At 34.1% G+C, this 14,979-nt stretch overlaps 1 protein-coding gene across 5 annotated transcripts in view; it reads left to right on the top strand.

Moving 5' to 3' along the window:
- Window positions 1–14,979, top strand: part of LOC141393814 (alpha-tocopherol transfer protein-like) — a 63,756-nt gene that overhangs the window by 34,096 nt on the left and 14,681 nt on the right. For 4 of the 5 annotated variants that reach the window (XM_073967321.1, XM_073967320.1, XM_073967318.1 and 1 more), the window contains one exon: window positions 10,889–11,068. In XM_073967321.1, coding sequence (XP_073823422.1) covers window positions 10,900–11,068 — 169 coding nt within the window. In that variant the 5' untranslated portion in view covers window positions 10,889–10,899. Of the gene's footprint in view, window positions 1–6,216; window positions 6,335–10,888; window positions 11,069–14,979 lie in introns of those variants that run through there. The other variant, XM_073967322.1, reaches the window with a different exon arrangement.

The raw sequence follows: 14,979 nt of genomic DNA, 5'->3' as shown, positions 1-14,979 counted from the left end.
GGCCCCAGAAAGCCCTCACTGGGGAGGGGTCTTATCTACAGACACTAAAGGCCTCGGTACATAAGAATCCTGCCTTCTTTCCTTGCTTCATTTCTGACTGTTTCAGAATTACCATTGAGATTCCATCAGGGTCCAACGCATGGATCTGCGTCAACCCTATTAGCGAGAATAACAACGAAATTTTTTTAACCCTGGAGAATAAAGCGCAGTAACCTTTCATATTTATAGCATTCATATAGCAGCACTGAAAGACATTGATTTTGAATGTGCTTATCTTTGTCCCTATGCCCCCTGCCATACGATGAATTAAATATCATGAAATTAAGCGTCCTTAGATCGAGTTCCATGCTACAGAAATTTTATGAAATTGCTGTAGTGGGGAAGTCTACCTAAGAACCCCTAAAAAATGGGAAAGTTTTTAGTGCAAGTTTCATCGTGTGTCATAAGAGTAATTGATTGATTCTTCTTTTATACAACCGGCAACAGTGATTTTAGACTTTCCGATGGGGGTTGATATATGGTCACACACGTACCTCCATCTTGCATTATATAAATACCTATGTATGAAATGTTCCTCACCTGGGACTGGATTTTTGTTCTATGAAAAATATTTCCTTTATAATTTTTTTCATTTGACAGATTTTTCCTTTATAAAAGTTTTCATTTCACATTTTCAAAGAAACAGAATTGAACCCCTGGCCGATATTCCGGGAAATTCATGTTCTATTCCAGAACCTGCAAGAATCCACTATTTTTTACTACGATAACATTTTTTCCTCTATGTTATCGAAAAAATATTAAAAATTAGTAGATTATTGCAGTACTGGAACAGGCCATTATTTGTGTGTCCATTCTTCTATAGTATTTTCGTTTCCCTATCCTGGGAGTAACATCATTTTCTTTAATTTAATTAAAGTTTCCTTTCCGCGTTGCTGTTGGTGTTCTGCATACTACGCTTTTATACCTCAGTCAAAAATTGGTCTTCCAAAAGCTACAATTCTGATATTTTTTCTTTTTTTTTACTACTGCTTTTCATTTTACCCTCCAATACTTCATTATATGCTCTGTTCCAGAACCTGCAAGAAGCTACCCAGCAAAAAGTTTGCATCCGCGGATGCAGTTGAATCACTACAAGTGTACAGTACATTTGCCGTTGGAGTACATCTTTTTCTATGAATTCACTTATGAATTTTACAAGAGAGCGCGCAGCTAGGATGTACTCTATTTTGCTTCCACAGCACACAGCTAGGATGCACTCCGTTTTCGATCCAAATCACAGCTTTCGATGTAGTCGTTTGGATTGAATTTAAAGGCACTCTTCGGATTGTGTTTTTAAACAATTTAAAGATGCAGTAAAAATGCAAGCTATTGCGCAATATCCCAGAATAAATAAAATGCATTTATTATTTGTGTAAAACAAGAACACAAAGAACTTTATTATATAAATACAAACTAAAAAAAGTTTCCATTAGATTCAATCACATTTGAGCTCACTTCCTCCGTTCCCGATTAAATCCAAGCGCAGCTGATTTTCTTTCATCATCCTAAATTTTTTATGTTGCCTTCCCATCACTAGTTCAGCTTTCGACATGGACTCCAACTCCACTCCATTAAAAATTTCTGTCTTGTGAATTACAGCAAAAATGTTCTTAACTTAAGTTGTTATTTCTTTATTTTATAACATTTCTTTTGAAGAAATGTGTAGGGATCAACCAACTGTTTTTTCTTTAGGGATCTCTACAGCAACTGCTTATAAAATGTATCGAACGGAGTGCATATTTTATAACTCTGTTGAAATCATAACTCCAATTGCACAACATCCAACATTTTTTGCTGTGCTACTATTTTTTACTACGATAGCATTTTTTCCTTTATGTTATCGGAAAAAATATTAAAAATTAGTAGATTCTTGCAGTTCTGGAATAGACTAATAATCATAGTACAATAATACAGTTACAACGGGAAAAACAGCTGATTATCACAAAATCAAAATGCATTATTGTGAATAGAATCACATACAGAAGGTAAACAAACAATTCACAGTAATGTATTATTTTGACGTTTGGTGTGGTAAATGGTCCGATTATTGTTATTGTTCTTATTCCGCCATGGATCCCATATTATTGTACCATGATAGATCCCAATCATCAGCCGTTCTTATCAGTTGTTATTCATAACAACAATTCCATATGCAGGTCTAAAAATTTAACAAATACAGCAAAGAACCACATAATTTCTGCAAATTAAATCTCTGGGGTCCGAAAAATTGTATGATATGGAAGTACTGGTCCAGGTAAGGTGATGTAGTAGCCTGATTGAACGCCGATTTAACCACATAAGAGGGATTGGTGTTATGTGTGTTACATTGGCGTCCGATTAGGTCGCCTGACCGTCTTTGGAGACTCTCAAGAGCTAGGGGACTCACTCAACTCACCAATCGAACCCAAAACACTAACATCGAAAGAGGAGTAAATTCTATTACTACTATAACGGGAACTTCATACAAGGATCTTGATCGATGGATCCGTTTCATTTTGATATATTTCCAGCGAGACCTTTTTAATTTATTTAGGGGTCTACAAGTGAAATCCAAACCACAGCGCATGATATAATTTATAAGGTGAAGCAGAAACTACAAAACCACACTATAGAAAGAAAGTGTATCGAGCCATGTGCTTAAATATGAAAAGTCCAAATATGATTTCGCCAAAAAGGAGTATAAATTAATCATCATCATCAATATAAAACACAAAAGTATATACATATAACAACAAAGCTCAATTAAATAATATTTGGCAAATTTTAAGGGGGTTATATGGGAAAGTGAATGCATAAAACAAAACCTTTTCCTTTCCTAGCCAACCACCTCATCCCATTCTTAGTACCCCTGTTTTCGCAGATGAAGCTCTGACTAGCCTTATCGCCTCACCTTATGTATTGCACCGTGCAACAGCGGTAGTGCTTCTTAACTAATAATCCTAACTTAAACGGCTTTCACCCCTAACATGTTTTATGAAACATGCGTCATTTAAGCTGTCAATTCCATAGAATATCTGTCAAATAGATGACGCAAATACCCATAATACCTGTTTTGAATGCAAGTGTAAAATTCGTTTTTACAATGACTCCTAAAACAAACGTATTGGGCAAAAACGCCATTTATTTGACAACCATTCAATATAACTGACAACATAAATGACGTGTTTTATTAAACCCTGTTTGATGTAAAGGTGGTCCTCCTCTATTTGCCCCTGTTGTACCACTTTGCACAATTTCGTGTCATTTTGGAGCACTGATACTGCCTCGTATTTTTATACCCTCCACCATATGGAGGGTATAATTAAATTTGTCATTCCATTTGTAACACATCGAAATATTCGTCGGAGACCCTATAAAGTATATATATTATTGATCAGCATAAAATTCTATGTCGATTTGACCATGTCCGTCTGTCCGTCCGTCCGTCTGTCTGTTGAAATCAAGATACAGCTCGCAATTTTAAAGATAAATTTGGCACAGAAGTTTTTATTACTTGCAGGATGGTTGGTATTGAAAATGGGATATATCGGTCCACGTTTTGCTAGAGCCCCCATAGAACGGTACCTCCCGATGTTCGGTATTTTTAAGGTTTTAGCTTCATTATCCTACCAAAATGGCTGAAATTTGGTACGTAGTCTTCATTAGGGGTATAAAACTTTCCCCCAGAATTTTGTCGGTAGCGGTCCACACCTTCATATAGCCCCCATAGAACGGTACCTCCCGATTTTCGGTATTTTGAAGGTTTTAGCTTCATTATCCTACCAAAAATGCTGAAATAGTCTTCTCTAGGGGTACAAAACTTTCTCACAGAATTTTTTAGGTTTCGGTCCACACCTTCATATAGCCCCTATAGAACGGTACCTCCGAATTTTCGGTATTTTGAAGGTTTTCGCTTCATTATCACACCGAAATGGCTGAAATTTGTTACATAGTCTACGTTGGTGGTATAAAACTTTCCCCCAGAACTTTGTCGGTATCGGTCCATGCCTTCATATAGCCCCCATAGAACGGTACCTCCCGATTTTCGGTATTTTGAACGTTGTGGCTTCAATATTCCACCGAAATGGCTGAAATTTGGTATTTAGACTTCGTTGGGGGTACTCAAACTTCCCCTTTAAATTTGTCGGTACAGGTTCACGCCTTCATATAGCCCCCATGGAAAGGTACCTCCCGATTTTTCGTATTTTGAAGGTTGTGTCTTCAATATTCCACCAAAATGGCTGAAATTTTGTATTTAGTCTTCAATGTGATATAAAACTGTTCGCCAGAAATATGTCTGTACAAGTCCACGCTTTCATATTGCCCCATTTCTGACTAAAATTCGTGAGTATACGTCCACGTTTCGATATAGCCCCCATAGAACGGTACCTCCCGATTTTCGTAATACTGAAGATTGCGACGTCAATATCCAACCGAAATGGCTGAAATTTGTTATTTCGTCTTCCAAGAGTTATAAAATATTCCAGAAGAGTATTATCAGTATAGGTCCACGTCTTCCTATATCCCCATAGAAGCGTACTTCCTGATTTTCGGTATTTTTTAAGTTTTAGCCACATTCTCTTACCGAAATATAGGAAATTTGGTATTTAGTCTTCTTTGAGCCTAAAAACTTTCCGTCAGAAATTTGTCGGTATAGATCGACGTTTTGAAATAGCCCCCATAGAATGGTACCTCACATTGTTTTACCGAAATTGCTGAAATTTAGTATTAAGTCTATTTCATACACGAAAGGAAACAAATTATTCCATTTTACTTCAATACAACTTGTGGTGGAGGGTATAACAAGTTCGGCCCGGTCGAACTTAACGCCGTTCTTACTTGTTGATAATAAAATATTTTTCGCAAGAGTTTTAATGAGCTTTTATTAAATTTTTATTGCGAAAATTAGCAAAGCTATAATTCCAAATTAATTTCTCACCAATATTCCTTCACACATAAAATTGAACTTTAAACATCACGAAAAAACGACAATTAGCATTAGAATAGAGTCCACTCAAGTAGTGTTCACCTCAATTTGAATCATTTAGCGCATTGAACTAAAATGAACTTTGAACGTTTATGACTTTTTAATTTTGAAAATTCATCTCATACTCACTAAGCAACAAACTGTCTGTCACTGACGACAAATATAAGCAGCAGTAGCAAAGGAAAAAAACCTGCTATAATGACATTTCTAAATATGTATGTAGATTTCTAAAAAAAATCATTTCACTTTTTTTGATGAATGCATTAATCTATGAATTTGTATTAGATAAATAAATTAATTTATGAAGTGGAAAAAATATTCGCCGAAAAATATCGTATGTTCGATTCTCTAGCTTGCATTTATTACTGAATTATAGTAGCATATTTAGATTGGAGCATTTTGACGGGTTGTAGAATGTTTATATTAGGGGATTGTAACGAGATAATTTCCTTTATGAGGAACTCCCTTAAAAAATGCTTTTACTACTGAATATATTTATAATCCTGAACAAAAATGAAAAGCTAATTTGGCATCACTGATAAGACTTTTTCGTAACTTGTGAAACCTTATTGCAAACTAATACCCCGGTTACACTTAACCGGATTAACCCAGTGGGTTTGGATTTCAATCCCATATCGCAAACGTCAAATAAATCCTCTCGAAGTGGGTTAACCCGGCAAAAAACTATAGTGTAACCGTGCTGTAATTTTATATGCATTCTCTTGGACTATTTTAAAAGATTTTTTTGTGCGAATTTTTTATTCGCAATAGAAGCAAAGGGAGCAGTGAAAAATTCCCCACAGATTTTGTTGTTCCTAATAAAACTTATAAAGTACCGCTTGCCCGACCTTGACACCTGCAGCAATTTTACATCATTCCTCTTAATTACAATTTCCAACAGCAATTTATTTTATTAAAAGTAAGGAAATAATCATTTTTAAGACGAATTAACTAAAATTGCTTCTAACTGAATAACGTCAAAGTCATCAACATTCACTTCAAGTTTCAATTTGATCTTTAAAAGTAAACCCCCATTAATCCAAAGGTCATTTCTGTGGAAATTCTATTTATTATGAAATTGCAATCTTTTGATTCTCTCTAATCCTAATTTGTATGCAGCATTCACTACGATTTTGTTTTTCTTTATAATTATTTAATTCCATTTTTACTTCAACAATGTTAAGGTCTACTAATGATGTCTGAGCTATTTCAATTCAATCTAGTATGTCATTAGCCCTAGGCAAGCCGTTAAATTAAGTGCTAAAATTTTTATTAGTCAATATTTAATAGTTATAAAAGTGAAATAATTTGTTGTTGTTGTAATTTGAAGTAAGTTTTGTGCTGAAACCTGTGAGGTTGCCTCAATAGATGACTAAAATGTCATGCACTTTAGAGCTTTTTGCCGGGTTAAATTCCTTTATGAGGATTTATTTGACGTACACGCAATGGAATTGACATTTGAAAACTAGTGGTTTTATTAAACGTACTTTAATTTCCTGGCCAGAATCGGTTAAGCTGAAAACACATCCAACGTTTGAGTAAAGTTTTGTGTCATTTCTGGTAGAAGAATAAAGAAAAAATGAAACTTGGCAGCACTTTGTATTTTATTCATCTACCAGAAATGAGACAAAATTTATTTTACTCAAACGTTGGATGTGTTTTCAGCTTCAGTTGTGTGTCGCGCTACGTGTTTACACAACAAGCACATGAACAATAGAGTTCAATAGTTCAGCTCTTATAGCTGAACTAGTTCAGTAATCTAGTTCATATGTCAATATCCAGTTCAATCATTCGGATCCACCACCTTGATCCAAAACATAAACAAACACATCACATTACGAGGGCATGACATAACACAGACGACGGCGTCACTTTATGCATTTGTGAACGACATGTTGAACTAGACTGTGAATCGTTCGTTCGTTGATCGTTTTTCGTGGATATTTCGGTTGGCGCTCAGTGAAATATTGAACTATAATGAACTATATTCTTTTCGATGAATCGTTCAATTGAACTAGTTCGTTCATGAACTATACAACTCTAATGAACAAATTTTAAGTGATGCCAAGTTCTCTTTGGAAATGTATGTTGTTGAAAGGCGTGACGCGAAACACAGCCGACGGATTCTGCTCGGGTCATTAACATAACGGTCAACGGATTTCGGATGAGTTTTCATTTGACGTATACGCAAAGGAATTCACAGTTGAAATCGACTGGATTTCATAAATGTATACCAAGCATAACACCTTTTTATTTCCACCATGCAGGTACCCCAGCAAAACTGTAACTCATTTTTGCTGTTATCGATAATTGTCGGTAAAATTAAAATGCTTATAATTTCGATAATTAACGAAATTTTTCGGTAAGTTAACGATGAATAAAAAGTAGTCGCTAGCCTCTACCGACACAAACAATGATGCCAACCTTTCTTTATGTTTTTAGTCATAATTTTGCGATTTAATTTTACCGATTTTTGTCGGTAATAGCAAAAATGAGTTACAGAATTCCCCTACTGATCATGATTTTTATACCCTCGGCATTTATGCTAACGAGGGTATATACACTTTCATACGGGCAAAATGTGCCTCATCGAAATAATGGTTTTAGACCCCAAGTATGTTTGGACGAAATGTCTTTCAGACAATTTGGAGTCGATTTAGCAATGTCCGCCCGTCTGTCTGTATGGCTGGTGCGCTCGATAACTCTCGAACGGATAAACAGATTTGATCCAAAATTTGGCTTTCGTAATATTTTGTCCAAACTTATTTTAAGTTCGAAGATGGATTATATCGGTCCACTCCTTTCGGTACCTCCCCCACAAAAGTTCGGAACTGTTCGGAAAATTTGTGCGCACGATAACTCTTGAAGAGAGTAACCGATTTGGTCCATACTTTGCACATCGTGAAATTTTTACCAGACTTAGATGAGGTTCCAATATGGACTCAATCGGTAAACTCCTTCGGGTACCTCCCACACAAAATTTCGGAAAAGTTCAGTTTAGGACCTGCTCTCGAATCGCCTTGGTTTTAATTGTAACAACTTGTATTCACTGTCCTCCATACAAAGGTACAAGTTTCATCGGGGGCAAGCCCATACTTCCTGAGAAAATAGCCTGAAAGTTGAAAAAAATCCCATGACACCATGTGTAGTGGTTGGAGCGCAAGATAACTCTCGAACGGATCTGCCGATTCGGTCCACAATTTGGTCTTTGTAATATTTTGTGCAAACTTAGTTTAAGTTCGAAGATAAGTCATATCGGTCCACTCCTTCATGTACCTCCCCCACAAAAGTTCAAAAATGTTCGGAAAAATTGTGCGCGCGATAACTCTTGATGGGAGTGACCGATTTGGTCCATACTCCTTCAGGTACCTCCCACACAAAATTTTGGATAAATTTACTTTAAGTCCTGCTCTCGAATCACTTTAGTTTTTTTGAAGCAACTTGCATTCGCTACCTCAATTACGACAGTAAAAGTTTTTCAGGAACAAGCCCATACTTTTTGAGATAACAGCCCGAAAGTTGTAAAAAAACCCTATGGTACCATATGTAGGGGCTAGAGAGCTCGAACCGAATACTGCGTTCGTCCACACTTTGGATATTGTAATTTTTCTTTGAATATTAGATGAAATTCGAAGGTGGTGCTTATAGGTCCACTCCTTCCGGTACCTCACCCAAAAAAGTTCGAAAATATTCGCTAAAATGGTACGCGCGATTTCACATAGACGTAGCAACCGATTTGGTCCAAACATTGGATCTCAAAATATTATCGAAACTTAGTTTATGTTCAAATTTGGCCCCTATCTGTCCAATCCTTGTGGTACCACTCACACAAATGTTCAACATTTTTGTGTGGTTAAGGGTCTGTTCGACGATCCTTTGGGCATTTTTACCGAAGGTTTTCCTAGGGGCCCTGTTTACAGCGATATTATGTTTTTCGTAAGCTAGTGTGATAAAAAAGCTCTATCTATCGATATCCCCGCAAATTTTTGAGCTCTAATCCTATCCATACCTTTATCGGTTCATACGTCCAAAATTTTGAAAACCCCCCTAAATACATAGGTTTTTTTTTTGGGAAAAAAGTATTTCAATCCACACAGGCTGAGGGTATATCTCTGTCGGTAAAGCCGAATGATACTTTTTTAATTGTTGCTTTAAATTTTCACATTTAATGTTCCCGTTCCCGTAGACCATATATTATAGCCCGTTTCCACGGTACGTCGTTCGTTCTCTATTCGTTGTTCGACCCATAACTACGAATAAATTACTTATTTCCCCACACAAAATTCTATGGACGAACGACGATTTTTCTACGTTGTTCGATTAGAAATACTCTCTGAACGACGAATAAAAAAGTCCCATCCCTAACAAATGAGAGAATTTATCGAAAAAATTAATTATGACATGTCTAAATTCAAAATTGAAAAATTTGTTGAAAACACAAAAATTTTTAGAAAAAAGGAAAAAGATGAATGAAAATTAATGAACTAAACATTTTATATAGATGCAGAAGGAAGATGGTTGTGTTTCTTTCTTAATTTCACACACATTTCTTGTCCACCAGTTCAAAATCGTTTAAGAATTAAGAAACAAAAAGGAAACAAATAACTGAAAGTCTGTATACACAAACATTGTTTTGACATGTCTCTCTCTCTTCAATTTTGAAAATAGAAACATATAAAAATATATTGAAAATACAAAATTATTCAGAATTTATGGAAAAAATGAATGAAATGTGTGTAGTTAAATATAAAAGATACATTTGAAGGAAAGTCTATTGCTTTTCCTATTCATTTATTGTATATTTTATGTGTTTTCGGTTCAAATTTTCGTGAAAACAAGGAAACAAAAATGAAGGAAATTTTGTTTATGTTTCTGTTAATTACGAATGGTGTCGTGGAAACGGGTTAATTCGTGTACGTAGTTCGACAGGCGAACAACGTAATTGAAACGCTCGTGTGAACATGACATTAGGCAATTTTCCCTGCGGCAATTGTCAATTTATCGATGAGAGAGAGTGTTGAGAGGCAAAGGGTTACCATATGCCTCGCCTATCTCTCCTTCAAGCTGACAATTGCTTCATATAACTAGGCGTTTACACAAGACAGTCTGTCCGCAAATACAACTCTGATTTACTAACACATACAAACATTTGTCGGCTGTCTCCCAGCTGTCCATCATTTTTTCACAGACAGCAGGGAAGACAAATTTTTGGCATTTTTGTACAAATAAGTGAGATAATAATTGAAATGTGTTGAAAACAAAAGAACATGACCAAAAACAAAAAATGTGAACGGAAAACAAAAAGAAATTGACGATTTTCATTTATAATTTTACAACTGTTTTTGCAGTTGTCTGGACGCATACGTCACACAGGCAAGTTTTGGGTGTTTGACAATCAATACATGTAGTCAACTGTCTTGTCATGTGTAAACGCAGGGTAAATATGAACTATCAAAGTAATTTAATTTTTTTCACTTTTGGTCTGTTCCAGAACTGCAATAATCTACTAATTTTTACTACTTTTTCCGATAACATAAAGGAAAAAATGTTATCGTAGTAAAAAATAGTAGCTTCTTGCGGGTTCTGGAACAGACTATTTGTTTACAAATATCGATAATAAAATTTTTTGTTGCAACAATTCGTTTATTGTAAAACGTGAAAAATTTTGCAACTTTTGGTACTTTTTTAGCCAAAAACAGGGTTGTATATCATAAGTATTTAATTTCGCTGAAATCTCGAAATGAGATATTTTCATTTTTGTATGCAAAATCATGGTAAATTTTGCTTGATTTCGCGCAAAATCACAAAACGCCTATGAACTCATGAAAAAATGCCCAATGTAAACCAAGCATAATCCCTATATATTTTTTGCTTTATTTACAGAAATTCCAACTATGTTGACCGATGTCGGAGATTGGAGCGGTGTTACCGTTGATAATTACACTTTGGAATTTGAATTGGGTGATCCTTCCGAAAAGACCAAAGAAGTTGCTGCCAGAGAACTGAGAGAAACACCCGAGAATCGTCAAAAAGGTTTAGAGGAACTGAATAAATTGTTGGATGGTAAGAAAAAAAGTTTGCTAAAAAATGTTTAAAGGCCTCAGTACAAAGTAGCATGTCATTGTTGCTTAGTCCCGGGCCACACTAGAGTAATTTCAATGAAATTTTGACATGAAACTTTGCATTTTTTGGGAAAAATTCATAATTTCAAGAAACTAGTGTATACGGTTTCATGTGTTCTGCAATTTTGCTTTGTTGCAATATTCGTATGAAATAAACAGACCGTTTTATTTTACATTTTCTTTTACTTTCATGTCAAAATTTCAGTGAAATTACTCTTAGTGTGGGGACTTAAGTCAAACTAAGTTGCCCTTCGCTTTTTAGTCTTTTATCAGATGTAACTTAATAGCACGTTTACATTTGCGAAATCCAGTGGATTTCAACTGTCAACTTCTTTTCGTTTACGTCAAATGAAAACTCATCTGAAATCCTTTGGATTTTATTTGACGTTTAAGCAATGTAATTGACAATTGAAATCGAGTGGATTTCGTAAATAATAGACGTACTATAAGCAAGAAACCCATCCACTTATATACCTATCATGATCCGCTTATATACATACCTATCGTGGTTTCAATCTGTCAATTTTTTTGTTATTGAGAATAAATTGTATGAGAACGTAGATTTGTTGTTGTGGTACTACTTACATGACCTGATAAATATATCTTGATGCCGATAGGGTCAAGTAAAGGTTAAAACACCAATTCGATTTTAATTGAAAATCCTTCAAGCTGTCAATATTTTTCTTTACATTTTCATACGATTAATTTACAATAACAATGAATTTGGGTGAAATCAGAAGGCTTTACTTGTACAGCTGAAAGCACATCCAACGTTTTTAGTTAAAGGCCTGCTCGGCTTGCTTGCTTAATTTATTTCTGGTAAAATACCAAGTTCGACCTAATTGAAATGTGGTTCTGACATTTCTTTATTCCTTTACCATAAATGAATTTAGTAAGAAAGCCGAGCGGCTTATGTACCCAGGCCTTAAGTTTTGTGTCATTTCTGGTAGAAGAATAAAGAAAAATTAAAACTTGGCAGCACTTTGTCTTTTATTCATCTACCAGCAATGACACAAAACTTTACTCAAGCGTTGGATGTGTTTTCAGCTTAATTGATTCATGCCGATGTCTATACATTTATTTTTTTTTTATTTTATATCAATCACATTTTCTTATTTTATATCAATCCCAATAGTGATTAATTCCCATAGCTCAACAAGTTAATTGATGCTATAACATGAAACGTCAAATCGAATGACGTTTTACTAAGCTGACGATTATTTTTTAACAATTCACTTGAAAAAAAATAAAACATTGTTTGCATTCATGTTACAATTCTTGAACACCTTCCCTTTAGAATAGATCTCGTTTTGAAAATTACAAACACGTGAACGGATAACGTTCGTGTTGAAATGTTTGCTTTCAAATACTTGTCTATGACTTCGGAAATGAATAATTTGTTTTTTTTTTTTATAAACCCGCCTATTATATAAAATAATAAGTGTGTATTTATTTCAAGCGAGTTCAAGAGAAAGGTTAGTAATAGTAGTGAATTATCTTTCCATTATTCACAGAAATATTAACTTGTTTTGCCTTAATTAAAGTTAGAAGCAAATTGCTGATGATAAAGATGGAGGAGAATTTCTACTTTCATTTTTTAGTTAAATTATACGTTTGAAACATGTTTACATTAGAAGCTTTTTATTAGAATTTATTTAACGTAAATGCCACGATGCAATTATTATGCAATTAATAAGGTGAACCCAAAACTACAACAAGACTATTTTTATTTGGTCTGTTCCTTTACTTCTGAAAATGGTAAAACCGGCAAAAGTAGTAAAAGTTGAAAACTGCCCCCATATGAATTGTATTGTGTCTAAAGTAAAGGAACGCTTTTCGAGTAAAAAGTTGTAAAACATGAAGATTCTTGAACGTAAAGGAACAGGGCTATATAAAAAGTGTATAACAACAAGTCGACTTTGATTAAAAATCCTTCAAGCTGTCAGAATTTTTGTTTACGTTTTCATACAATTCATTCACAATAACAATGAATTTGACAGATTGGGTGAAAACAAGTTATGTAAACATGGCATAAATGCGCTATAGTATTTAATAATAATTACCCATAACAAATTGATACCTTATTTAAAAAATAACCTCTACCTAATAAATATTTTTTTAAATTGCATCTCGACAATAGACGCAATTAATTATAATTAAATTATTTGTTAATAATGTAAAGATAAACAATAAAACCAATCGTCATCATTAAAGGTCAGTGATAATTACAAAATAGCACTTTTTTGTAAAAAGAAGATAAAAAAACAAATGTATAACATGTAAATAATTTCGAAACCTTTGGTCACTTACGAAATAACAAATCAAACAAGCGTGTTAAATGCGTACATTCAGATGTGATGATTCAGTTATTGTAAAGGGGTTTTATTTTTTTCCATGATGCATGTTTGGGGTTTTAAAGTCATTGAGACTTTGTAAACTTTACCGTTAAGGCAGACGGACAGAAAGAGGAACAAATAAAAAAGTTAGTTATTGTTAGTTGTAAGTAGGCAAGACAATAAGTCATAAATTTTGAGGTTAATTATGTTTTGGTATGGCTTTTAGAAAAATTTGGAAAGGGTTTTAATAATTTTTAAAATAAGTTTTATACCCCGGTTATACTTAACCGGATTAACCCAGTGGGTTTTCTGTTTCAAATGTCAATTCCATTGCGCAAACATCAAATAAATCCTCATGAAGTGGATTAAACCGGCAAAAACCTCTAACCCTGCGTTTACACATGACACGACAGTTTAGTTCATGTATTGATTGTCAAAAACACAAAACTTGCCTCTGTGGCGTAGGCGTCCAGACAACTGCAAAAACAGTTGTAAAATTATGAATGAAAATCGACGATTTCTTTTTGTTTTCCATTTACATATTTTGTTTTTGTTCATGTTCTTTTGTTTTCAACACATTTCAATTATTATCTCACTTATTTTTACAAAAATGCTGAAAATTTGTCTTGCCTACTGTCTATGAAAAAATGATGGACAGCTGAGAGACAACCGACAAATGTATGTATGTGTTAGTAAATCAGGGTTGTATTTGCAGACAGTCTGTCTTGTGTAAACGCCTAGTAATGTAAAGGTTCTATTACACTGTATTTAAAATAGGTGTTTTGGCAATTTATGTCATGACATATGACAAATTAATCCTCATAAAGAAGGTTAGGACAAGCCCACAAAAAGTTCTAATATAAACATGTCGCTACATATTCCTAAAGCTGCATTTACATCAAACGGGTTTTAGTTAAACACATCATATCTTCGAAATAAATTACGTATTTTATCAAAACACTTGTTTTAGATTCCTGTACAAATTATGTTTAATACTTAGCGGCATGATGAAATAATAAGGTGGCGTAAAACGTCCAGCTGATTGGTTTCAATCTGTCAAATTTTTTGTTATTGTGAATAAATTGTATGAAAACGTAAACAAACATTTTGACATATTGAAGTATTTTCGGCCAAAATAGAGTTGTTGTTGTGCTACTTACGTGACCTGTTAAATATATCTTGATTAGCGGTAAAATGAAGAGTTGAAATCCACTTTTTTAACATTTATTCGTTAGCACGTTACTTTTTCTCTCCAAACATTATTATTTGTTTTTATTGTATTATATCTTCTTTGTTTTAAAATTGTTTTTTTTTTTATTATCGTTATATTCCATTGTTTTCGTACGTTTTTTTCTGTAATTAAATTCATATGTATTGGTAATTTCATACATACAAAACGTGCTATTCATGTTAAGTTCAAGGCCAATTGGTCAAAGTAAACAAAACAGAAACGTAGCTAAGTAGAGAAATTAATGTACTTCCCTTATTTGATGCAACCAACCAATGACCATATCTA

The sequence above is a fragment of the Musca autumnalis genome, unplaced genomic scaffold, assembly GCF_047663935.1.
Source record: "Musca autumnalis isolate F117 unplaced genomic scaffold, ASM4766393v1 scaffold_2, whole genome shotgun sequence".
NCBI classification, from domain to species: Eukaryota; Metazoa; Arthropoda; class Insecta; order Diptera; family Muscidae; genus Musca; species Musca autumnalis.
This window is presented reverse-complemented; position numbering and strand designations above follow the sequence as displayed.